Raw genomic sequence first — 27,446 nt, forward strand, 5'->3', positions numbered from 1 at the left:
GCTGCTTTCAGGTCCCCACTTCCTGGTGTCACACACGTCACTGTTTTCAGGGTGGGGCAAAGCACGGTCACACTGGTAGAGCACAGTGTTTCCTGAGAAGAAACCAATCAAAATGTTCAAAGCCAAACCACTCAACACTGCTCCTAGGCCTAGCAGTCTGCTTTCAGAATAAAACCAGAAAGTAAGAAACTGTGAAACACCATAGCCTTCAAAAAACTTTATTGGGGGATAAGCCTAGCTCTGATGGAAAAAGCCCCTACGGGGGAAAAAAAAAGTTGTGGGTATTTAAGCTGGGATGATGTACATTCATGACTTCTACATTCATGGCTCAAAATAAAGACCCTCAAACACAAGTGATTCTAAAGCCATTACAACCCAAAATTATGTGATTCACTTAGATGTGCTTAGATTAGCTCTTATAATATGACCTATGTACAGAGGAACTGTGTCCTCACCATTAACTGAAGCATGTGCCATTCAAGGTGGCGGGAGAGGCAAAAAAAAAAAAAAAAAGACAATTTAAATAGGGTGTAAGGTTCTCACTCCACACTATTCAATAAACATATATCCAGAATGAGAATGAAATGGAACCGATGCCCAGGTGCCTCTCAAAGAGAGCGACTCCCCGGGGCACGTGTGATTTGGAATTTCCTAGCACAACACACCCCACTACTCCGGGGACACGCAAAGCCAGCATGCCCTACATGAGATGCAAAGGGACTACCCCTCGCACAGTTTGCACCTAGGCCCCGTGCAAGACGCAGCTCCACTGAAGTTGTGATCCCCTCGCTTAAGGAAGAAAACGCCTAGCAACAACCTATGCCTCCTTAACACCAATCTGTGTCCTCACGGCCTCAGTGGTGCTGGTTTTTTTTTAATAAAAAACATCTGTAGCAGTGGCAAATGGTCACAACTGACATCGGGTCCCAGCAATTCCAAAAGAGAAAGCTCTCCAACCGCTGGTCCAGTCTTTTCCCCTATTGTTATAGTTCTGCCACCAAGGGGAGAAAATGGTGGACAAGTTCTTTGAGCCCAAGCCTTGGCAAAAGTCAATAAATAAGAGAGCTTGTCAAAGGCAGAACCATCTCAGGGGCAACCTCCCCCAGCTGCAAACATGGGGTTGGAAAAAGAAGGAGGGAGGCAGGTGTGCAAGAAAGAGGTAAGAGTCCCTTTGCCAAGGGTTTAGTGACCCAACCCCAGATTCCCAGTTTGGTGCCAGCAGACCAGGACCTGCCAAAACCCGTTACTGAGACAGAAAAGGAAGAGAAGACACCAAAAAAGAGAGTCAGTTCTGAAATTTGCACAGTTGATATTTGTTCTTCGTAGCAGTAAGGACTTGAATGAGAATCACGAAACTTGAGGAACACTTATATTTTTCTTCAGGTCTTAAAAAATTGTGTCTTGTACTGAAAGACTACATTCAGTGTGGGTCAGGTCCAACAGCGTTTGCTAGAACTCGGTGGTTAAGCACGCCCAGCACTGGAAGGAGACTTCATCTGAGCAGAGTGGCTGGTGGGCAGGCCAGAGGCCGCTCCTTCACTGGTCTCCAAGCCGAAAGCCCTGTCCCCAGTTGTGTCTCCCACCTCCGCCATTCTGATCAGCAGCCCGCCTCATGCTGGCGGGGGGCACACCGAATCCTGACACCCCTCCTCTCCTGCTGGGCAGCCAGCGGTACCTGGAGCGGGGGTAGGGGGGAAACAAAGGAGAGAAGACGAGATGATCACTTCCGCACGGTGCTCTGACCATTCAGCACGTCTCCCTTTCCTGCATCCCCATGGCATCTGTCACACTGAATTACATTAGTCTGGCCAATGGAAGACAATGTCTTACTTAACTCTGCCTTCTCAGCACTTAGCTCGATGCCCGGACCACAGACTGTGCTCACTTTTCGGATTTCTTAAATTTACTACGTCTCCAGCCAAATTCACACTCTAAAAAAATTCGTTTTCTGATTGCAAAAGCAATTCATACAGAACAGTATAGAAACAAAAATATTACTCCCACAAGCCCAACAACCAGAAAGAACCACCTATACATAGCATTTTGATGGATCTAAATACGGATCAACCTGGATCAAAGGAGGTAACAGAAATTCACTTGCAAAGGACCAATCTGCAGCCTGCATGTTGAGGCCCACACGGCACCTCCACCCACACCTGGGCCCCACGGCCGTCAAGGGGGACTGGAGATGCCCACTTTGTCTTGGAATCTGGGGTGTTTTTTAATTTTTGCATTTATACATTTTTGAGAGACAGAGAGAGAGAGAGTGAGAGAGAGAGCACACGCACAAGCGGGGGAGGGGCAGAGAGAGAGGGAGACACAGAATCTGAAGCAGGCTCCAGGCTCTGAACTGTCAGCACAGAGCCCGATGCGGGGCTCGAACCCACAAACCACAAGATCATGACCCAAGCCGAAGTCAGACGTTTAACCGCTTAACCGACTGAGCCACCCAGGCGCCCCTGGGGTGTTTTTTTAAATGTTCATTCCTAATCTGTCTTCTGAGAGCCTTCTTTCCATCTCAAAGATGGTAGCAAAGCTGAAGTCCAAAAAGCTTACCTGACTTCCCACCTTACAGATTAATGACCTAAGAGTCCCAGAGCAGCTAAGAAAACTTAAACCCAGGTCTGTGTTCTCCATAGTCTTTCCCTTCCTTGTCTATTAGTAAACTGAGAACGTGTTTTGTTGTTGTTGTTGTTGTTTAATGTTTATTTATTTTGAGAGAGAGTGAAAGATCAAGTGGGATAGGGGTAGACACAGAACCCCAAGGAGGCTCTGCGTTGTCAGCACAGAGCCCAATGCAGGGCTCGAGCTCACAAACCACGAGATCACGACCTGAGCAGAAATCAAGAGTCGGATGCTTAACCGCCTGAGTCACCCAGGCGCCCCAAGAATGTGTTTAAACCTATTCCACTTAGATCCTAGTGTTTAAAATTTTGTGAGAAGGCAGAGGCCATCATCTGACAGCCCTGTTCAAAACCCTCACGGCACCAAGAGCAGACCGTGAGTGGTAACATGTCCACAGCAAAAAGCTTGCAGAGCACGTCCGTATCATAGAACGTTTTGCTTCCACCAGGTGCTGCATAAATTCACCTCGTCTTTACCACAACCCTATGAGCCAGGCACTACTATTACCCCATCTTGTAAATGAGAAAACCAAGGCAAGACTAAATAAAACCCTTCTAAAGAGTGAGTGTCCAGATTCCAACCCAGGCAGCCTGGTTCCAGAGTGTGTGCCTGTACCACTTACTGGACTACAGGCTTCGTGCTACAGACGGGACACACGGGGTGCGATTCAGGTGACCGCAGTTAGGGACTGGAGTCCTCATTTGTTCACATCATCCCTGACGCCTTTGTATTCCTGCCGAAACCAGACCACGAACCCCTTTCACACAAAAAAATAACTACGTGCAGAAGACGATCTACTTTTCGAAATGCAATGCAGAACAGTGATACATCTCAGAATTCTAGAACTCCGCATCTTCCCTTTTAAACAAATACGGCTTTGTTTTCAAGTCAAAACGTCTGTCCAACTCCTGACTTCTCCACATCCACGATGTTCTGGTACAATAATATTCCTCCAAAGTGTATAATGAAACAGAACACTTAAAAAGGGCTGCCTTGCTTTGCTTCTCACTGTAAGACAATATGGGAGCCATCGCCACTGCTTAGACGGATAGTGAAATTAAATGCAAGTAATTAGTACAAAAAGACACCCAATTATACATAATCAACAAAAATTTATGGTAATTTCAAAGCAGTTAGTGCTTTTGCAAGGAGCTGCATTTTGTCATCTGATCTGTATGCAAAATTTAACAGAAGGGCTTTTCCACCAACAGAGAGCGCTCAAACGGAAGGCAGGCTTTGGCATGCCACTGATTTTTGCCACTAGAATCTCACATGCTTTGTTGCCTACAACTGAGAACTATCTCCAAGCCGTGAAGTCAGAACACGGCCCCTGAAAGTAAGAGAACCGTTGGCCGCCCACCAAATGACCAAGTTGTGTTTTAATCAATTCATCTGCCATCTGACTTGATAAACCTAGACCAAAAATCCAAACCCGCTGCTATCGTGTCCTTTGATAATCAGAAAGCAGATTGGTCATTTGTTTTTTTAGCCTGAAGGCAACTCAAGGCTCAGAAGACAAACAAGTTTCCTTTCATGCTCTTTAAAAAAAAAAAAAAAAACACAACAAAAGTGTACTTCTCTGTTTGTATATAATACGTCACAAAAGGCTTTTAAAACCCTACCCCTAAATTACAAAGGGGGTGCAGGGTGAAGGGGCCTCAAGTTTTACTGCTCTCACTGACCCCTTGGAAGAATGATGAATCACAAAACATTAAAATGAGCAAGATGAGAAAGGGTTTTCCTTCTTTAAAGCTTTTAAATGCAAGCTATTATTGCATATCCCAGACTGGAGATTAGGTGTGATTGTCAGGCAGGCTGTGACACCCAGATGGTGATTTCACTGGTCCCTTCTTCAACAGCCTTTTGCCTCACTGACAGAATGGTCCCACTCCTGACATGCTTAAGTGTGTCAGCATCTCTTCTGGCTCGTGAAATCCCACCCTAGACCCAACTTTAGGAACAAGGCTAAGAACTTGTATTTACCGAACACCCACTACTGTGCGGCCAATAGCCTGCCTTACCACCCGCAGCCCGATGAGACCCGGCTTCCCCCCAGCGTACAGGCTTGCAAATTGAAGCTCGGAGGTTTTATTAAGCAACTTCCCCAATTATCAAAACTGATGAATGAGGGGAACGGGATTCCAACCCAAGTCTGTCTCAAAACCAAAGCTGTGCCCTCAGCCTCCTCACCTGAGTAAACCCTAGGAGTGGCAGAGAAAGAACCAGCACACATTCCCATGGTGCCTACACTCTACAAACCTCAGGTTTCCCACTTTCACTTTGAAAAGTTCCAGAAATTTTTCATTCTCTAATATCTGATAGAAAAAATGTTTGGGGCGCCTGGCTGGCTCACTTGGAGAGCATGCAACTCTTGATCTCAGGGTTCAACATGCCCTATGTTAGGTGTGGTGATTACAAGGGAGGGAGGGAGGGAGGGAGGAAGGGAGGAGGGGAGGAAGGGAGGAAGGAAGGAAGGAAGGAAGGAAGGAAGGAAGGAAGGAGAAAGGAAGGAAGGAAGGAAGGAAGGAAGGAAGGAAGGAGAATGGAAGGAAGAGAAGGAAGGAAGGAAAGAAGGAAGGAAGGAGAATGAAAGGAAGAGAAGGAAGGAAGGAAGGAGAAAGGAAGGAAGGAAAATGGAAGGAAGAGAAGGAAGGAAGGAAGTTAGGAAGTTAGGAAGGAAAGGAAAGGAAAGGAAAGGGAAGAAAGGAAGGAAGGAAAGGGAAGGAAGAAAGGAAGGAGAACGGAAGGAAGGAAAGAAGGAAGGAAGAAAGGAAGGAAAGGAAGGAAGGAGAATGGAAGGGAGGAAGGGAGGAAGGGAGGAAGGGAGGAAGGAAGGAAGTTAGTTTGAAACTGCCAACCAGTGAGGTAGCTTTATCCCCCTACCTCTTCTCTGGCCAAATCTTGTGTAAAATTGATGCTCTGAGAGCATATACTGTTGTCCTGTTACTGTGTCCAGCCCCCTGGCGCACTGTGGGCCGCGCTGGAGCTGCACATGGGGCCCCACTTGTTCAGCAGAGCTAGAACGTTCCCTGTGATGTCTGACTGGAGTCAGCAGCAGCCCCTAGCTAGAAGGGCTCCAAGGAGAAGACAAGGCTGTGGCTTTGATCCCTGACTTCCTGTGACTGTGGGACCAGGACAAGTCTGCTGGTTCACATTTCTCCATCAGCCGCAGAGGTAAATCCGACCCCTCGTGGAGTTTGATTAGGATGCCTAAGACACGGGTGGTGAAATAAATGACTGTGACATGAGAGAGAAAAATACTTACAGAAACTGAGGTGTAGACAGGAAATTCCTTCCTCCCAAGTCCATCGGGTATCTGAACATTAGGAAGAAATAAAGATGTCCGACAAGATTTCCAATTAGCTCATTGATCACCCTGCAAACAAAGAGGCAAATTAGTTTCAAGATATTCAAGCAGTGAAGTGAGATGTGGCCGGTTTTAACTAACAGCAAGGGAAAACAGCCTTCCCAGCGGCCCATTTCCGGTCCTGGGCAGCCCGTGGTGGCTCTGCAGGGAGCCCTTTTGTGGTCTGCGTGGCAAATGCATTCTGAGGGGAAGGGAAACCAGTCCTGCTGGGGTCCGTGCTCTCCAAGGGCAGCTGCCCTCCGACATCTCTTTCAAGCCCCATCTCATCCTCAAAATCTTGTTTTTGCTACTTCCTTGCCTCCAGAGTGGCAAGCTGCAAAGCTTCTGAATGCTTCAGCCATAAGTACTATATTTGCAAACCATGGGCAAATGGGAAGGCCAGCGAGAGAGAAGCGTGGGGAAGGTGGGGGGACAGTGCAGGCCTGTTCGCACATTCCTGGAGCCACAGCACTTGCCCCTCGCCTCCTGCGTCCTTGAATGTAAGACATCACAAAGATCACTTTGCGTGGCTGACCTTGTAATCCTAAAACACACGCTGCCTTCAGTTTTTCCTGGCTTACGTACAGGCCCTCGAAGGTTCTATAGATCCACTCCTACTATCAAATACCCTGCGTTGTCCTCTGCGGCCACATGATTCCTGTCAGGGACAAATCAACATCTGCAGCCACTCCCGGGCTCTGCCCTTGGCAGCTTCAGCACGCTCAGAACTTGCTAGGCTCTAAACAGCGTCGGTCTGCTTAATTCACTCATTTCTGTCAATACGCTGCAGACATCAGGACCACACAGAGCAGGTATGTCAGACATATTAAGAACAAGGACCCTCAAAATCTGTTAAAAATGGAAAATACTTTGTAGTATAAGTGGGAGTTCACAGAACAGTTGCATCTTGAGATCTTCCTTTTAAAATTCTGACTGGATACATTAAAGGTTTTCCTCTCAGCTCGAATTCCAGGCTGGAAATTTGACCCTATTTGGCTATAATTTCTGTACTATCAAACCGCTTGCAAAACTACTTCCCATCTGAGAATCTGCATTTTGATGACTGGTGAGCAGTTTTCAAGGCATTCTGGAAATGCCTCAAGAATAAAAAACATAGTAATTTCACGCATAGTTCTTAGAGGAGTCAGCCTAGACACAAAGTAGCTTCTGGTTTGCTCAATCTGGACAGTGAATCCAGAAATACTTTTCAAAAGCACATACATGGAAGTATACTGTGCCTAACGATGAGCTAACAAAATAACAATCGTTCAGTGCTAAATGTGCTTAAAGTCCCGCAATGTAATCAATGACATCAAAATGAAATTACAGTGGACCCTTGAACAACACAGATTTGAACTGCGTGGGTCCACTTGTATGTGGGTTTTTTCATGTATACAGTACAGTTCTGTAAATGTATGTTCTCTTCTTATGATTTTCTGAATAACATTTTCTTTTCCCTAACTTACTTTATTATAAGAATACAGTATATGATACATATAATACGTTACAACCTAAAACATGCATTAATCGACTGCTTATGCTAGCAGCAAGGCTTTGGTCAACAGGAGACTAGGAACAGTCAACTTCTGGGGGAGTTAAAAAATATACACAGATTTCCAACTGTGCAGGAGGTTGATACTCCTAATCCCCGTTGTTCAAGGTCAACTGTATTTCATAAGTCTGAGGTTCCAATGCATCGACGCTGAACTTCTTTAAAGTTTCATAAAGCCTAGAGAAGACAAAGAATAATGGAAGTCTTTTAAGGATTTGTTTCCAATTAAATAAATCGAGTATTTACTTACGAGCCTCCGATGATATAGTTGAATCCAAGGATCACCCAAGGTAAATAACAGGCCTAGGAAAACGTAAACACAAACATGAATAACCACCCCTAAGAAGGATGCAGGTGCCAGGGGGCTAGAACGGGTAAGGATATACTGGTAAGAGCTTTATATAAATTCTACGGAAAGTCACCCCCAAAATTTGTCAGACCAATCCATCAGTACTGTACTTAAAACTTCCAATCTAAAATTCGTATATTAGTAACTGGAGGGACAGAGTACTGTGCCCATGGATCAGATACGATACATGCCCTGCTGAATGGATACTAACAAACAGCTTCACAAAGGAGCTGGGTGTCCTATGGACACTCATGAAAACATGACCCATAATAGAACCACATTAAGACTCCAACTAGCCAACTGTTGCCCATGAACTAAAAATATCCCACCTTTTTAGGTTCTTCTCTTACATACTTCACAAAATTACTTGGGATTTTTATCTCATTATACACGGATGTCCTGAACTAATACTCTCCCAAATGAGAAAGCTCCCCAGTTGAATTCAACATCTGAGCCTCTGTCCAGATTCAACACATCATACCAAGAGCTAAGGGAGCTACAAGGAACTTCACAAAGTAGTAAAGAAAGGGTTCTACATAAATAACTTGAAGGCAGAATGTGGTAAATATTCTGGAACATAAAGTACTGGAGAGCCCCAAGGCAAGACTAATTCCAGGCAGGAAACCCAGGAGTATGTTCAGTCCCAACTCAAATGAAGACCAGGTAGGATTTACAAGAGGAAGAAAATCAAAGAGATGTTACGAGTGGAAAAGTGTGAGAGAAGGAACTAACGGAAGTGTCTGGGGGGAAAAACAAATCTGTTTTAGCGGAAGTGTAAAATACATTAACAGGGAATGATAACAGACTTTAAAAGGAAATGCTCCCCATGAGTATCTTTCCTTCCCTCTATCATACACGCAGACACAAGACTGTTCGGGGACACATGCCTAAGGGGCCAAGAAGTAACAGTCAGCAAAGGAAGGATTCCAGGTGGGCTAAAGAAACGCAGGGCACTGACCAGGGGACTGAGCAGGGGAGGGGGGCTTGCCTATGGTATGTTGCTCTGCAGTGACCTCTTCTGGACGAGTCAGAAAGTGCACCTCTCGGATGAAGAGGGATTTCTGTGGAGACGAACGAAAAGGAAACTTTTCCAACTAGGTCAAAGTACCTTAAATCGTGTTCCAAACCAAAATGATACAATCATGTCTCTGTTCAGCTGGGCCCAGACATAAAGTACGGACATGATCAGAGGAATCATCAGCAACTGCAAAAGAAGTCAACGTGTAAACACAAGGCTCCAGAGGCACTTCAGAGGCTTACCGTGAATCTACCAGGTTGGGTTTTTTTGTTTTTGTTTTTGTTTTTTTTTTAACCTCTCCCCTCCAAACAAATTCTCACATGGCTATTCAAAAACCAAAAATAAATTCAATCATCAGAATTACAAATTGATCCTTTTAGTTAATCAATTATACAAAGCATTCTACAAAATCCTGGAATAAAATCCAACAGAATTATTTGAGATGGATTCAGAAATATCAGGATCAAGCTCGGGTACTTGAGAAAAGGAGGCAGTAGGGGCGCCTGGGTGGCTCAGTCGGTTAAGTGTCGGACTTCAGCTCAGGTCATGATCTTGCAGTTGGTGAGTTGGTGAGTTCAAGCCCCCACATCAGGCTCTGTGCTGACATTTCGGAACCCGAAGCCTCTTCAGATTCTGCGCGCGCACGCGCGCGCGCGTGTGTGTGTGTGTGTGTCTGCCCCTCCCCCGCTTGTGCACTGTCCCTCTCTCTCAAATATAAACATTAAAAAAAAAAAAGAAGGCAGTAAAGCTTTACTTACTGTATATTCTCAACTTAAAAACTACATATCCATATAATGCATAGAAAATACTGGAAAACCATCATTCTCAATGCACAAACATAATGAAGAACCCAGAAATGAGCAAGGAAAGTAATGGTTTAGATAATTCATGTAAGACCTTCAAAGAAGTTCTAATTCTATAACTGCAAAATGCAATTTAAGTTTCTCTCAAAGGCCATGAATAAGTAAATCTGAAACATGTAAAAGGGCAGTTTCAAGGGACACTTACCTGCATGTCCATTGCTAAGCCAGTAATCTTGGTTTATAAAGTTAAAGATCAGATACAAACAAAGCAATTCGCACCTAGTATAAGTTCATTTCATTCCTGTGTTCTGAAAGAAAACACTTTTCTTATAGTTCAAACTGTTTAAAACATTCCAGAATCCCAAGTTATCGAATACTCTCCATTATGAATATTCTATTAGACTATAGGATGTCACGGAAATGTGAGAATTTAACTGCTTTGGCCCACGACTCAGTTGGCCCTCTTGCATCCTCTTTGCCTTGCCCTGCATTTTAGCACCTCTTCTCCAGCTGGAAGATGATGATACCTGTGCCCTGAAACAAATAATGATTCTACTCACATTCAGGGCTCCACAGCATGGCTGAGGTCCAAAACAATTTTTTTTTCTTCCCTTAAAGGAGGGGAAAGGGCATCCAAAGTGCCACATGTCCTGGCTCCCGGCCAAGCTTCAATGGCAGCTAAGCCCCAAAGCAATTCTGAGCTCACCAGCTCCGCACAGACTGAGCCATCGTGCCCTTTCTGCTGCTCTCACCATCTGTAAAGGTCCGCAGCTGGAAGGCTGCTGGCAGCGGGGGCTGAAATGCAGCAGAGACATGCTGTGGCCCTTCCCAGAGCCGGCTCCCCCTGGATGGACTGAATGACTATGTAGGCCCCAAAGACGAGGACGGCAACGAAATCAGAAAAGGCTGCTGGCTGTAAATTAACTTTCTGATAAGGAGCACAGATTCCAAAAGCTGTCTCATGGCACGGAATCTCTCTGCTGCAGTCAACGAGCTGTCACACATGAGAACACAGAGAACTGGGAACAAGAGGGACAGCAATACAATTGAACCAAATGTGGAAAACCCCACCAAGGCAATGGCAAGAGAATGCACCACTCAAGGGCCGTATGATTGACTACGGCTCTCAAAGCGAACTTTAATTATTCTTAATTATGAACTGTAGTAAACAAAGATGCAAATGCTATCATTTGAACTGCTGTACACAATACCGTCTACTTTCCCAAACCTGAAAATAAAATGGTTTCTTTCTGGCCCAAAGTCACAGACTAAAGGATACCACGATGCAAATCCAGTTAAAAAGGAGCATGAATAAATAGTCTGCAGGCCTCCCATCAAAAGCTCCTAGAAACAAAAATAAGCCAAATGTCACGGTCCAGAATTTCAGAACAAAGTGATTTCTATGTAGAGAAATGCTTCAAAAAATTCTAGAGAAAGCCAAAATGAGAATATTTTTAAACTTCTCCTCACAAGTAAAAAAAAAAAAAAAAAAAAAAAAAAAGGAAAATTTTTAAAATACCTAAAACCATGTCTTCCAATAAAGCCCTGAACTACAGTCAACTGAGTAAGGCTAATCTGTTCTCCTAACCGAATTCCAGTAACTACCATCCTCCAACTACCACAAGCTGTAAGACCCGCAGGGAGGGCAGTCGGTTTCACTGCCAGTGAGCTCCCATCCCCTGAAGGCTTCACAACTAGTCGGCCTCTCCTTCCTGGCTCTCCTCGTGGCCCGATGACACATCTGTGATCACTTGTCTCCCTCCTCCCTCTGCGAGACCATAAGCTCTGATACTGGAGGGACCCCATCTGTCTGGCCTGCCACTGTGTCTCCAGGAAGACTATGCTGGGAGAATCTTACTGTTGTTGTTATTATTAGATACACACACACACACACACACACACACACACACACACACACTCTCACACTCACACACTCTCACTCTGACACTGGGCTTTCTTGAGAAGATTCAGTCTCCTTCTTCTGGCTTACATTCTAGCAAGGGAAAACAATGCTGGAGGAGGGGAAGAGTGAGGGCACGGCCAAACCTTCCCATAGACTCTGACTCTTCACCTTCAGACCACATCCGGGAGGTAGAAGGGAAAGACGAGGAAATAAAGTTACATGACCTGGACCACATGGCTTGTTAGAAGCAGGGCGAAATGTAATTACTAGTCCAGTGCCCTTGTCACCACACCAAACGCCAGGCTCCGTCTTATTCCTGGACCGAACAATCAACACTGGCCCTGCTCTTCCTTCTAAGGGTGAGCCCTCATGCCTTCAGGTGGGAGACCAGAAGAGAGGCAGAGACCACACGCAAATGACTGTAAGGTCATTCTAGCTCAAACAGCTACGTTCCCTCCCCTCCACACCCCCTCATAATCGCATGATATGTAGTCAGTTAAAAAACAAAATCCTCTCTCTCTCTGTCTCAAAAATAAATAAAAACATTAAAAAAAATTTTTTTTAAAGGAGGGGGGTGCTCCTGGGTAGCTCAGTCGGTTAAGCATCCAGCTTCAGTTCAGGTCATGATCTCACAGTCCGTGAGTCCGAGCCCTGCGTCAGGCTCTGTGCTGACAGCTCAGGGCCTGGAGCCTGCCTTAGATTCTGTGTCTCCCTCTCTCTCTGCCCCTTCCCTGCTCGTGCTCTGTCTCTCTCTGTCTCAAAAATAAATAAAAACATTAAAAAAAATTGTTTTTAAATCCTAACAAGTCTCAGAAAGACAGGGAAAAAATTCTATCTAAAAGAAAAAAAGTTTCCGGCAAAAGTCTCTCCTTCTTTCCCTAATTTCTCCCCTGGTGTCTCAAAGGCACGCTTTAGCCACAGTGTTAAGGAAGCTCAATGATGGGGATCCCTATGATGAATCAAAGCTAATTTCTGAATTTTAGTAAAATTTGCTTTTCTTTTTTTTTTTTAAGTAGGCTCCACGTCCAGTGTGGAGCTTGAACCCGTGATCCCAAGATCAAGAGTCGCATGCTCTACCAACTGAGCCAGCCAGGTGCTCCTGTTGACTTTGTGATTCGGAAGCATTCTTCGGATTGAATACTTAAGCTACTGTAATCACATAAATTACAATACTATATTATTTGGCAAGTGTGCAACTGGGAATTTATAAAGTAAGTGGTCTCAAACTGCAGTCTTCCAGTTCAAATCAGAAACCTTATAAATAAGCCGACACTGCTGTATATTTCATTGACTCAGGCAGGAAAATATGCAGGTGGCAAACACATTGTCAGGCTGTTACCGTGAGGCTGTATGGCGGAGGGAAGACTGGAATCAATGAACCAGGGCTCCAGTCCCAGACATGTTATCTCAAATAGCGTTGTGACCTTTGGGGCATGTCACCACCTCTCCAGACCATTGTTTTCTCGTGGCGCAATCTTATTTTAAATGGGCAGGTCTCAAAAGTTCCTCTCAACATGAGGGTTCAGAACCGCATTATTCATAACAGTGAAAAACGAATACAAGTCAAATGTCCATCAACTGATGAGTGGAAACACACGGGGCACGTGGGTGGCTCCGTGGGTTAAGCATCCTACTCTTGGTTTCGGCTCAGGTCATGATCTCAGTTTTGTGAGTTCAAGCCCCACATCAGACTCTGCACTGACAGCACAGTGATCCTCTCTGCTTCTCCCCGACTCGCACTCTCTCTCAAAACAAATGAACTTAAAAAAAAAAAAAAATGGAAAAATAACCATATAAGGGAATCTCATTTGGCAATAAAAAGGAATGAGGTACTAACACATGCTACGTGGAAGAATCTTGAAAACACTAAGTGAAAGAAGCCAGTTACAAAAGATCACCTATTGTATGATGCTGCCTATAAGAAATGCACAGAATGGGCAAATCTAAAAAGGCAGAAAGTAGACCAGTGGTTGCCTAAAAGCTTAAGGGGACGACCAGGTTGAATGGAAATGGGGAATGGCCGTTAATGGGCACAGGGTTTCTTCTTGTGGTGACGACATATTCTCAAGTTAATTATAGTGATGATTGGACAAATCTATGAATACCCACTAAATTGTACACTTTAAATGGGTGGAACTGTATAGTATTTGAATTATATATCAATAAAACTTGAAATAGTACCTCTCAGCTCTAGAATTTCAAAATGCTCAGTAAGGAATGGGGGAAGCTTAAAAGAATTAAAGCGAATAAAAGAGATCAATGGGCTAATAATCCTACAGATTGATCTTCAGTGTTATTCAGGTATTACAAATTAGTTATATTACCTGACTAGATAGGAGGGGTGGGTAAGTGGGTTCCAGGGCCTCAAGTAACGGAGAGAAAACAACTTACAAATAAAATATGGTCATGGCATTATTGCAATTTAGGCTTCATAACGGTATTAGGATTATTTTTAAGTCCTTGAATTTCAGAGATAAATATTAGAAAATGTACCGATGAAATGATATCATGTCTGCTATCATTTGCTTCAAATAATCAGGGGTGGGAGGACAGACATGAATAGAGATCAAATAAGATCAGCTAGGAGATAACAGTTCAAGGCGAGGAGTAGTTAAAAAGGGGTTCTTGCAGGCAGGTGGACACATACTACAACATGGGTAAGACTTGAAAACATTCTGAGTGAAAGAAGCCTGTCACAGAAGGACTCATAAAGTGTCCCAAATAGGCAAATCCGTATGCATAGAAAGTAGCTCAGTGCTGGCCAGGAGCTTAGAGAAAGGGGGGGATGGGAGATAGAGAATAACTGCTTTGGGTTTCGGGGGGCGATGAAGATGTACTGAATTAGACAGTGGTTGGTAGTGGCTGCGTAACCCTGCAACTAGACCAGAGACCACAGAACGGTACACTTTAAAATGGCTAAAACAGGGGCGCCTGCGGGGCTCAGTGGGTTAAGCATCTGGCTTCGGCTCAGGTCATGATCTCACCGTTCTGAGTTCGAGCCCCCCTGTCAGGCTCTGCGCCAACAGCTCAGAGCCTGGAGCCTGCTTCCGATTCTGTGTCTCCCTCTCTCTCTGTCCCTCCCCCACTCGTGCTCTGTCTCTCTCTTAGACAATGAACAAATGTTTAAAAAAAATTTTTTTGTAATGGTTAAAACAGTCACTTTTATGTTCTGTGAATTTCATCTCAACAAAAAGGAAAACAAAGGTTCATTAACCTTTCTCACTACTTTTGTGTACATTTGAAGTTTTTCTGTAGCAAAATTTTGAAAAACTAGTCATGGATCATCCACACTTAGAATCTCCTACTGATATAAAATAATACTACTCCAATAGCTCAATCCTCAATGAAATTACACCAGGGGGTAGAATGCTACAGCATTACTAGCAAGTTCAACTGGGACAGGGGAGAATAAAAATCACATATGCTGGGGGCTTTAGGTCCAAGCCCCCTGCTGTGGTCGCGAGACTGTGGGTCAGTTTCACCTCCGCCAAGCCACCTTCCTTCCCCGAATCTCCTCTTTTTCCTCCATAAAACTAAGGGGATGGGCTAGGTCCCTTCCGGTGGTAAGAGTCGATGACCTGACACTTAATGTAGTGATTTGTTTTTAAAAAGCACCTTGTGCAAATGCCAATTTAAGGAAAACACATTTGACACCAAATGCCCATCCTTCTACTTCCCCGCAGTTATGAGACTGATTCTCAATTCTCAAACTGACTTAGATTTAAGGGTGGTTCAGAATTCTCTACCCTGAGCTAACAGCCAGCAGGTTTATAAGGTCTCTGGAGTCGGCCAACCTTTTCAAAATCATTTAGGCTTAATAAAACTTTGTTCACATTTTGACCCAGCAGCATCAATTTACTGCTCTCAGGATAAGCAACTCAGAACAGCACACGAGGTATTGTACAAAGGAAATAACAATACCGAGAAACTTCTAAGAAAAGATTTTTGTAAAAAACCAAACAAACAAAAAAACTTACCCATAACACCATATGGGCAGTCCTATCTAATAAACTACCATATTATTAAATCCCAGTTATGTATGTCAAAAGTGAGTAATTCAATCACAGAGAATAACTTAAGGCTTTCATAGCATGAAGAAGTGTTTTTCAACCCCAGTCTGGGAGATATATACACTTCAGCCCAGTTGACATTTAAGGACAAGGACTGGGGCACCTGGGTCACTCAGTCAGTTAAATGTCCGACTCTTGATCTCAGCTCAGGTCTTGATCTCAGGGTTGTGAGTTCAAGCCCCACAGTGGGCTCCAAACGGAGTGTGAAGTCAACTTAAAAAATAAATAAAATAAAGGACAAATGAGCGCCATGTGACAGAAACGGGTGAGAAGTCAAATTTAAGTGAGAGGCACACAACTCAGCCACTAAGGACAAGGTAGGGACAAGATGTATTAAGCTCTGGCCTTTCATTTTTTTTCACCTATAAAATGGTGACACTGTTACTTATGCTTCATGATGATGTCGTGAGGATTAAAAATCAAATAAACGAAGTGCCTAGTACAGTCCTGGCACAGTTACTACTGAGCATTTACTATCATTATGCCATTTCCTTACAAGCTAACTGCCCTCAAAATTCTTCCAATAAGTAACTGGTAAATTAGAACTGGTGAATTAGAAACAAATCTTAAGACAACTATGGACAACATACCTGTTTCAAGACGTGTAGAATACTGATATAAGAAATATAAATTGACCAAATAAAGAAATCCAGTTCCTGGACCCACAGGGAAATAAAAGGTGGCAGTGATTGGCCTCCAAATCTGTCCAGATCAAAACAAACACAGTGGTTAGTTTCTCCAAGCCTGGTTAAATTTTTTTTTTTTTTTAACTCAACAAAATTCACCCTTGCAAAACATTCTCCTCTGTGATGAAAGCAACCAAAGGGATACCACCAATGTAATTCAAGAACACTGAAGAAAAGCTCCCATCAGCTACCATCATACCAATCTGCAAAGCGATGGAATAAAATCATGTAATATAAGCAATAAATATTCCTAACCAAGTTGAAAAAAATCAATACTAAGGAAATATATGGTTAGTCTTTACTGGGAGAAGGGCCATAGTTAAGCCTGTCAAAAATGAATTATAAAGACAGGCTCCGGCTGCACAGTAATATCTCCTTTTGGGAGAAAGAATATACCGAGGTGATAAACCTTACCAAAAAATGTCATTTTCAAAAGGTAGAAGTAAAATAGAAATGTTTTTATTCAAATCACTGTGCTATTTAGGCAATATGGATATATGACTTTACAACTGTCCCATCCCCTCAACACACACACACACACACACACACACACACACTTACCAAAAAGTCTACAATGAGAAGGAAGTCTTCCTCCTGACCTTCATCTCCTGATTCCCTTTCCATCAACAACAATCAGTTTCTTGTATTTCTTTCAATAACATTATGTGTTACTACTGTTCATTCTTTTTCATCCTACCTTGTATTGCATGGTTCTATGCCTTGTTTAAGTCCCTTGACAAGATATTTTTATTGGCTGTAAAGTATTCCTTTTATGTGAAGGTCCAAAATTTGTTTAAACCGTTACAAGGCCGCGGTTGAATATTCTCGAATATCCTCTTTATACACTTACATATAGGATCAAATCCTGTGAGTTCATCTGCTAAATTAACAGACTTCTGCATTTAATTTTTGTAGACATTGCCAAATGCCTACAAAAATGTTTAACCAACTCCTATACTTACTCCTAAAATGTACATTAATGCCCATCTTCTCTCCACGCCGTCACCATGTAGTGTGTGTTTACGAACTGTTTTTAAAACTTTAGCACTTCCTTTCTTCATTTTCCTGCCAGATTTGCATTTCTTTATATATTATGGAAATTCCCCTTTCTCATTGTTGCAAATATTTTCTGGCCATTCATCTATGTTTTTACGGTATTCTTGCCATATTTTGACATGTAAAAGTGTAATTTAAGGTAGGCAAATGTATCCGTCGGGGGTACTTGGATGCTCATGTAGCTCACAAGCTACGTCTCCACTTAAGAGTATCAAAATGTTCACAGTCCTACCGTGGCACATTCATGTCCGTGGCACATTCATGTTCGTCTCAGGAGTAAGGAAGATAACCTACTTCTTTTTCTAGGTGCTCACTCAGCTTTCCCAATCCCATTTACAGAGTAACCCATACTTCCTCCATTCATTTGAAACACTACTTTCTTTCTTGTTTTTTTTTAAATATTTTTTAATGTTTATTTTTGAGAGAGAGACAGAGTGCGAGCCAGGCAGGGGTAGAGAGAGAGGGAGACACAGAATCCGAAGCAGGCTCCAGGCTCGGAGCTGTCAGCACAGAGCCTGACATGGGGCTCGAAATCGTGAACCACGAGATTATGACCTTAAACTAAAGTCAGACACTTAACCAATCGAGCCACCCAGGTGTTCCGAAAAGCTATTTTCATTATCTATTTATTTCCTTTTATATTAAAATCTATTATATTAAAATGCTATCCTGTTTGGAACTGAATTCCCCTATCAATATCAAGCTATTTGAATGTCTAGTTTTATAATATGTAACAATATCTGGTAAAGTCATATGATTAAATAATCCCCCTCCTGTTTTTCTTCCACATTTGTCATGATTTTCTCGGCTGGTCTCAACATTTTATTTTCTCAAAAGAACTAGAATCAGCATCTTTATTATATCAATGTGATAACCATTCCCAGCCAGGAAGAAGTCTTTCACAGCTTTTAGAAGTTTTCTATTGAGCTATGCTTTCTAGCTCTAATACCAAACCACCAAAGCCGAATTACCTTACTGTTTGTAGTATTAGCTGGATTACTTTATTGTTTGTAATAGATTTGAAAACTGAGCCTCTTGGGCTTTCAAAGTATACAACTCTATCTGTAAATAAAATTTTGTATCTCATTCCATTCTGGTCTAATTCACTGGCTAGTACCCCCGAACAACCTTAAATAATAATAGTGGTTGAAGTAGACGACCTTCCCAGTCCTTCGGAAATGCCAGCATAATGCTGGCTTTTGCCTGGAGAGCTGTGTGTCTCGCTTGGCAAGCATGAAAGACCCGCCCCCCGGCATCCAGATGTTCTCGGTAGTGGGTCATGTGAAGAAGCAAAGAGTGAGCACGAGGGAGGGGTGGTCTGGTCTTGGGAAAACGACTAAAGTCCGAGAGAACTGCAAGAGCACTGAACAGGTACTGCTGACAGTGTGGGTGTGGCTGGAATGGGGGACACTGGCGGCGGCGCCTGGCCGGACACAGAGCTGCCACGTTACACCCTCCGAGTACAGGAATGTAGCCCTCACGGCTCCGTTCCCTGCGGAAGAAAACGCGCTTTATAAAAACACCCAGAAGAGTGACTTTGCAAGAAACCTCTATTAAACCAGTAAAACAAAATAAGTTAAAACTCATGTGGATTTATTTACAACTTTAACATAGACGCATCATTTAACGGAAAAGATTTGAGGACTGTGAGTGAGAAGTTCTCACCAGAAGTGATTTGAGAACACCAAGATGTTAAGTGTCTGGCTTACAAGCTATCACTTCCGGGCCTCAATTTCCATCCGTAAAAGGGGAATGATAGACTAATACTTGCCCTATTCTGATGGGTGGTTTAAAAAAAAAAAAAAAAAAGTGTGCTATTCTGCTCATTTACATGCACTGACTCAGGGGGCAGATTTTACAGATGAAGAACAGAAATGAGAAAAGGTTAAATAATAGCTAGCAGGTGGGGGAGGTAGAATTTTATCCCAGACAGCTTGACTCCAGAGTTTATGACACAAAACCCCTGTTTTTACAATGTCTCTCACAAGTGGCATCATTACTATGAGCTATAATTACAACTAGTAAAAATTTTAAGTCCTCCTATACTTGTATAATCCTGATTCTCCCTGCTTACGAAAAGCACTGGGGGCAAAGACCAGAAGCAAGCTAGCCCTGGCCTTGGCTCTTAAGTAGCCGCAGGGCCTTGGAAAAGTCTAGACCTCTCAGTGTATATCTTCATCTACCCGGTGATGTCTGTCCTATGACTCTGCCCTCCTTAGCTCACAGATTTTATAAAACGTTGTAATTAAGAAAACGGATTACAAAGGTGCTTTGAAAAAAAAAAATTGTACGTGTAGGTGTATGATGATTACAATCTCTTAGAAGACACACACTGACATAGTTTTTACAAATTCCCATTTTAAGCTACCTCCATATCCCTGCAAATTACTCAGGACCTGATTTTGGAAAAGAAACCCTGTTTTTTTCCGACTACATTTTCCCCTAACACTGACGCCACCATGCTATTTTTAGCCCCTGTGTGCACCTGTGCTTTGGAAATCAGTGTCTGTCAAAATATCTCACTTCTTTTCCCCGCTCATTAAGCTTACCCTTGAGTTATACTTGGCTTTCATTGATCTAAGAGACTTGATATTATTTTTGTATTACTTTAAAATGATAATTTGAAAACACCAGGAGAGAACTTATCTCTTCGGAAAAACACAATGTAATGTATTTCTGGAATCCCCAATGAAGAGGCCCAGCTAAATTCCCTCCTTTCCTCTGACATGCAAATAGTTAGAATAAGAAAATGGATTTTCAGGGCTGGGAGTGCAGACATGCTTTCCGCCCTGGGGAGCCTGCCCCCACCCCACAATGGGGAGCCAGGTGCAGCACCGAGGGCACAGGACCGGCAGGCAGAGGGGAGGGGAGGCGAGCAGCTCATTTTATCCCCACAGCCTCCCAAGGTAGGAACCATCATCACCCCCAGCTTTTTCTTGAGGAAAGCTGGGCCCTCATGAGAGTTTAGGTGATCTGCAGAGTCCCTCACTTAGAAGGAGGCCCATAGCTGCACTGGCATCTAAGGCCTCTGAAAAGGGGTAAGACATTGTTCTTTACTTACTAGTCCCACAGCTTCTGTTGAGAGAGTGGGTGGCAGCCAGCCTTGAACTAAAATTCTCCCAAACAATCTGCTGCCGAAATAATGACAAACGCCACCCAGAGTCTAAAGTGGGGGGAGTTTTAAAGTACCAAAAGCAGACTTTTTTTTTTTTCTGAAATGATACAAATTGATTGCTTTGGAGGTAAGAAACTCTACACAGGTCACCAAACAAGAAAGAAGAGGAGCATCCATGTGCCAAATGCTGATGTTAGCAAAGTGTGGCTTTTTCTTTTCTTTTTTTTTTTTTTTTTGACATCCTAGGTAGGCAAGAAAAACGAATGAAAAATGAAAGGCACCAAGGCTCAACTGTGGACTGTAAAAGAGCTGTTGGAAGCCATCTATCCTACCCCTGGGTATGTACTCAACAGAAACGCATACCTATGTTCACCAAGACATGTACCAGAATGTTCACAGCACTATTCATTACAGCCAAAACCAGACACTATCCAAAAGACCCATCATCAGTAGAATGGGGTAAAGAGATGGTGATCTAGTCACACGATGGACCAATATGAGGAGGAACAATCTATACCCATGAGCAACAGTACTAGTGACTCAAATGCACTGTTAAAAAGAGACCAGACACAATAGAATACATACCGTAAGATTTCATTCATAGAAAGTAAAATAATTGGCAAAAGCAATCTGTGATACTAAAAGGTAAGATAGTAGTTACCCTTGGAGGGGGCAGTTACCAGAAGGGAGCTACAGGAAGGTTTACTGGTATGTTCTGCTTCTTGATCTGGGTGCTGGTTACACACAGGTATTCAGTTTTTAAAAATTCAACAACTTGTAAATGTATAAAGCGGACTGAAGTGGACAGGACTGTTAAGGAAAGACATTAAAGCTATACATACCAAAACACTAGCCACTTAAGTTCTAATCCAAACCTTGAGGCTACTTCCATGCTCAGCCTAGAGACCAAGTTCATCTCCCTTCTGGTTATGCATGTATAGGTTTCTCTTCCCCAGTGTGCTTTTTTTTTTTAAGTTTATTTATTTTGCGAGAAAGAGAGTGAACAAACGTGAGTGGGGGAGGGGCAAAGAGAGGGAGAGAGAGAATCCCAAGCAAGCTCCCTGCTGTCAGCACAGAGCCCAGGGCAGGGCCCAATCTCACAAACTCTGAGATCATGACCTGAGCCAAAATCAAGAGTTGACACTTAAACAACTGAGCCACCCAGGTGCCCTTCCCTAATACGCTCTTAATTCATTCGGCTAGGGTTGCTATCATCGGGTTAAAGGTAAATAACATAAAGCAAAAGCTTGGCAAATATAAGCACAAGGCCCAAATCACAGATTTGGCGGGTGCCATTTCTTCTCATTCCTGAAAACAAATGAGGGAAATTGAGAGTTCATCTCTTCCCGCTTGAAGTCAGGATGCTTTTAAGGGGGCAAAATACAGGATAATCATCCAGCAGTCACATTTCAATTTCAGTTACAAATTAAAATTAGAATCTCGGGGCCCCTGGATGGCTCAGTCGGTTAAGTGTCCAACTTCAGCTCAGGTCATGATCTCACGGTTTGTGAGTTTGAGCCCCGCATCGGGCTCTGTGCTGACAGCTCAGAGTCTGGAGCCTGCTTTGGATTCTAGGTCTCCTTCCCTCTCTACCCCTACCCCTCCCACTCACACTCTGTCTCTGTCTCTCTCTCTCTCAAAAATAAATAAACATTAAAAGAATTTTTTTACTAAAAAATAAAAAAAAATTAGACTCTTACTGCCCAGAGAGAAAAGGCAGTAATGGAAGGAATTACTATTCACTAGAAAATAAAAATGGACACTATTTTTGAACAGCTTATTACGAGAATATATACTGGGAACTTTACATTTTGCTATGAATTTTACATGACAGAGGCATGGAGTAGATAACATACTTCTTCAATTTGAAGATACTCATTTTTGTGTTTCTAAAATTAGTATGTGGCTTATAATCCAATACATTCATTTAATGGAATTTCTACTCTCCCTCCCCTCCAAAAAGTTGTATTAAATTGATGGTGCATCTTATAATCTATGGAGTTAGATCAGAGTTCATACGGTATTAAATGACCCCCACTTTTAGGTAACGAAACTGAGGCTCAGAAAGAGTACTAAGTAACTTGCCTGAGGGCATATAATGAGTATGGGGCTGAGCCAGGTCTTGGGGAACCATGACTCAATTCCTTGAAATCCCTTGGTCTTTCTATTTTAAGAGAAAGTAGATAACTGACTTGGAAGAAATCACCCTCAAAAATGTTTGCTAAACACTTAACTGTGTGTTTTGGTAGATTTGATGTGAAGGAGTTGAAAGAGGCAGCTCAAAACTATCTGACTCACCAAAGTAGAAACCGGAACTGGAGATGATTACAAACTGGAGTGATACTGGTCTCAGGATGCCCGTGGGAGCTGAACGAGGTGGCATGGAAGTACAACAGAGATGCAAGGAGGTGCGGTGCCTCTGTCCAGAGAAATAGACAGCCCTGGGAGACACGAGCTCAGAAAGCACGAGGGCTGCAGGACTAGGTCATCAAGGACCAGCAGGAAGACATTTATTTCATCATTATGAAGTAGCTATCTGATCAATGCGTGTTGAACGTGAGGGACTAGAAACTTTGGATAACGGCACAGTGAGTCTTAACATCCCATCCAAACTAAGAAAAATAACACTTTAAACTCTGCAGTTCCAAACCAACAAGTTAGTCAGATGAAGCCTAAAGATAAGGAGGAAAAGGGACTTTCATCTCTTCCAACATGAATCCGCAATTCTAAATCAATCATCCACCAATTTTTTTTAAGCTGTTCAAGGCTCAGCTTCGAAGGAAAAGATGAGCCTCCAGCAGAAAGCACACCGCATGCTGTTTGTCACACACCGACCTCTCAGATGCAGGTTTTCTTTCAGCTGCTTCATTTGCAAATGAGTTCCTCTAGGTGGGTCTGAAAGCTAAATTTGTCCAGAATGGGCACGAGCCAGAGTAGCAGAGAGAAGGTCTAGATACTGGCCTTTTCCCATCTGGACAACCAGCGCACTGTCCTGCCCCCCACTGCTTCTCCCAGCTCTCAGGACCACGAAACAATGTAAGGAAGATGGGAAAAGCACGGGAGGGGGGACACGAATGATGACTCTTCTAATCAAGGCACATCTGTCAACATTCACCTGCAGTCTATTAGAAAGGCTTTCTTATTTTACCAGTCTGACAACACAAGTGAGCAAGATTTTGCAAGGAGGGTCAAAGAGCCACTTTCGACCAGATCCTTCTCACAAAATGACTTACAACCACCACTCCTCCTGCACACATATTACCCAGCATGCCACCCACCAGGCACAAAGTGCACAACAGCCACTAGGTCACAAATAATAACCAGAGCTGGCAGCAGGCCCACATCATTTTCTAATCTCCAACTGCCTGCTTAACTTCTGCACTCAGATGCCTAAGAAGCATCTCTAGACGTAACATGGCCAACACAGAAACTCTTCATCCACACCCTCCCCTGGCCCCCAAACCTACGCCATCCTAAACATTTCCCACTTGGTAAAGGACTCCACCATCCACCGTGGAAACAGCGGCATCTTTGAGTCCTGCTTCCTTCAGCTACTCCCCTGCCACATTCATTCAGCAGCAACCTTGTCCACGCTACTCCAAAATCTACCTACTTCTACCTCTGCAGTCACCCGGACCCAAAACATCATCTCTCTTGCCTTCTAACTGGATTTCTCTCTCTCCCCCATCCCAGGTGCTAAGTCCGTCCCACAGAGCGGTCAAGCAATCTTGTCAGTTCTCTGTTCAAAATGCTCCAAAGCCTTCCTGGTGTCTTCAAAATAAAGCTCAGAGGCACCTGGATGGCTTAGTCAGTTGAGCGTCTGACTCTGGCTCAGGTCATGATCTCACAGTTTGTGAGTTCAAGCCCCACAAGGGGCTAGCTGCTGTCAGCCTGTCAGCACAGGGCCCGCTTCGGATCTTGCTCTCCTCTCTCTGCCCCTCACCCATTCACATGCTCTCTCTCTCCCCAAAAATAGATAAAACATTAAAAAAAATTCTTTAGTAAATAAATAAAGTTCAAAGCACAAAGTCCTGTACAACCCAAGCCCAGCCCACCTTTCCATCCGTGCTTTATCGTACTCACCCCTGGTTATCTCTGTCTGCATCTGCCAATCCTCATCCCTACAGCTGACTCGTAACCAGCTATCCGGTCTTCCTTCCGTTTCTGGGGCCTGCCTCCCAGCCTTCCTCTTGCTAACCCTTGTTCTTAGAAGGCTGTCCCCAGAGCCGGATCTTCCCAAAGCTGGCACCTCGGCATTCGGATTTCAGTTCAGGCATCTTCTCTGAAGCCTTTCTGGAACACTCTATCCAATGTTATATGCCTTAAGTCACCCTCGATCATATGCCTCTCTCTTATTTTCTTCATGGGAGCTGGGACTTTCTGTCTTATTCACTATTGTAGCTCCAGTGCCCAGCACTGGCAAGTGCCAACTATTTCCATGCATTCAACCAACATGAAAGCACCTACTATGTGCCAGGCCCTATTCTAGGTAACAAAGACGGTGGTAAACAAGTCAGGGATCTGGTTCTCGTGGCGCCTTCTTTTCTGAAGGGAAGCTAACCAATGCCAACAGGTGACATGTAGCAAGTACAATTAAGCATAAAGGAGATGGAGTGAAGGAGGGGTATTAATTTATGTAGGGCAATCCATAACACCTTGCCAATAAGGTGGCACCGGGAAGAGACTTGAAGAAGGTAAGGAGGTAAATCAAGGTTATCGTCCTCAAACAGAGAAACAACACATGCTAGCAACCTGAGGAGAGGGCGTCAGCTGCTGAAGGAAGAGCAAGGATTCCACTGTGGAGCCTAAGGTGCAAGGTGGACAGTAGCAGCAGTTAAGGCCAGAGCGGCAGGAGGGGGCTTTGCAGGCCGCTGGAAGGACTTGCATTTTATACATCTGATTTGAGAAGACATGGAAGGTTCAGGATAGAGGACAGACAGGCTTGATTTATATTTCAAAAGGATCACTCCAGCTGTCTACAGAAAAGACGGAAAGGACCTGAGCTGGAATGATAATGGCTTGCAATGGAGAACGAAAAGGGACCTGTTACTCTGGACGTATGTCTAAAGTAGAGCAAACTAGTAGCTGGCAAATTATGGGATGTGGGAGAAAGACAAGTCGACGATGACTCCATAACTGGTAGCTTGAGCTCCTGCAATAATGAAATTGCTCTTTACTTCTAGGGCAAAGGAAAAGGGTAACCAGTTTGGGACATGTTAAATTTGAGATGCCTATTAGTCATCCGAGTGGTAATTTCAAACAGACAGTTGGATATCAGGAGACAGATCTGAACTGAAAATATGTATATTTGTATTTGAGAGTCCTCAGTTTATAGAAAGTATTTAAACCCATGAAGCTAAATGAGATCTCCTATAGCTGGGGACCGGTAGAGAAAAGGGCCTATAACTGATCCCTGGGGCACATCACAACATTTAAAGGTCAGGATGATGAGGAACAAGCAGCAGAGACTAAGAAACAGTAAACTGGGGGGAGACAAGGCAGGTTATCCACATGCCAATTAATGTGCTCAAATTAATGTCAAATCTTAGTAGCTGACCTGCCACTGAGTAAAGATCTAAATCACAGAATCCAATGAATAAAGATAATCTCCGGGAAACTAATATTCCCTTGCCAGAAATACCCTGGAAAGTTTCCTTCATGCTTAAATAGCAAGGCCTTCTATTTGGGGAACAATTTCCTCTTTACTCCTCCCTTCATACATTCTACTACTACATGTCACATACTAGGTCGGGGCTAGGTGGAACGCAGATAAACAAACCCACTCTTTGCATCTGACCACAAACCACTCCCGCAAAGAAAAAAAAAAGCCTCTATTAACATAAGAAGTACTCGGCTGAATGCTGAGTAAATCGACATCCTCATGGCACCCACGTGAGTGGCAGAGGAAGGTCAGAGGGCACCTGCTCCGGGTAGAACCAGGGTGCTAATCACCGGCGTCCAAAAGATTAACAACGATCACAGAATTACCTTCCCACTGGCTCCTTCTCTGAATGCAGAGGGCAGGGAGCATAATCTTAATAGAAGAGCAAAATCAGTCCCTTCCCAATGGGCCAAAGCCACTTCTCCAACCATCCGTGCCCTAGCTCCAGACCCCTTTTTTGCCTCCACCCCGCCCCCAAACCACAGGACCTCGCCCTAAACCGCTGGAGCCGTCGCACTACAAATCCCACCAGGCACCGCGCGCCCACGACATGCCGGTCTACGCTCCGTCACCGCCGGGCCTCCTGGGACCTGTAGTCTCCACGCCCCTTCGCGCTGGTCAGTACCTGGAAGCGATAGAGGAAGGCTTCAGGCCAGAGGAAGAAGTAGGCCGGGCTGATGAGACCGAGTTTGCCGACCAAGGGCACCGCGACAGTGGCGGCGAACCAGTAGCGAGTGATGGCCGGGATGCTTCTGAACCAGTCCCCGATGTCCGACATCTTCACCTTTTAGGTGGCCAGGATGCGCACAGCCGCCGACTCCCAGTCCCTGGCCCCTCACGACACGGCCCGTTCAGCGAGTGGAAGGTGTCGAGGCGGAAGCCGCCCAAGCCGCCGATAAGAAGGCGGAGATCGGCGGACGTGGCGCCACCGAATTCGGACGAGCGAGGGAGCGTTCGGCAGCGAAACTTCCCCTTCCGGCGGCCGCGGAAGACGTTGACCAGAAGTCCCGCCGCTTAAAGGGCAAGCACCGATTTTACCACAGGGCCGCGGCTCCGCGGTACGGGGGAAAGGACGGTATGGGGCGGGGCCAAGCGGGGCGAAGGCACAACTGGTGGGAAACAGTGGTTGCCAGGGGCAACGGCAAATACTCCAGCCAATGGCGAGGCTGAACGCCTACTACCTAGTTCAAGCCGGAGTTGTAATCCAGGTGGGTGCTCTTGGATGATGTTTAAAAAGGAAGGAGGAAAATAAAGTACACAG

At 44.1% G+C, this 27,446-nt stretch overlaps 1 protein-coding gene across 1 annotated transcript; it reads right to left on the bottom strand.

The window, feature by feature from the left end:
* Positions 1 to 202: 202 nt before the first annotated feature.
* On the bottom strand, positions 203 to 27,253 carry DERL1 (derlin 1). The gene is made up of 8 exons (XM_007076818.3): positions 26,811 to 27,253; positions 16,257 to 16,368; positions 10,973 to 11,037; positions 9,899 to 9,925; positions 8,981 to 9,076; positions 7,774 to 7,826; positions 5,891 to 6,001; positions 203 to 1,675 (listed from the first exon to the last, which is right to left on the bottom strand). The coding sequence occupies exons 1-8, from the start codon at positions 26,961 to 26,963 to the stop codon at positions 1,537 to 1,539; spliced, it is 756 nt and encodes a 251-aa protein (XP_007076880.2). The 5' UTR covers positions 26,964 to 27,253; the 3' UTR covers positions 203 to 1,536.
* Positions 27,254 to 27,446: the final 193 nt, after the last annotated feature.

This window comes from Panthera tigris, chromosome F2, assembly GCF_018350195.1.
Source record: "Panthera tigris isolate Pti1 chromosome F2, P.tigris_Pti1_mat1.1, whole genome shotgun sequence".
NCBI classification, from domain to species: domain Eukaryota; kingdom Metazoa; phylum Chordata; class Mammalia; order Carnivora; family Felidae; genus Panthera; species Panthera tigris.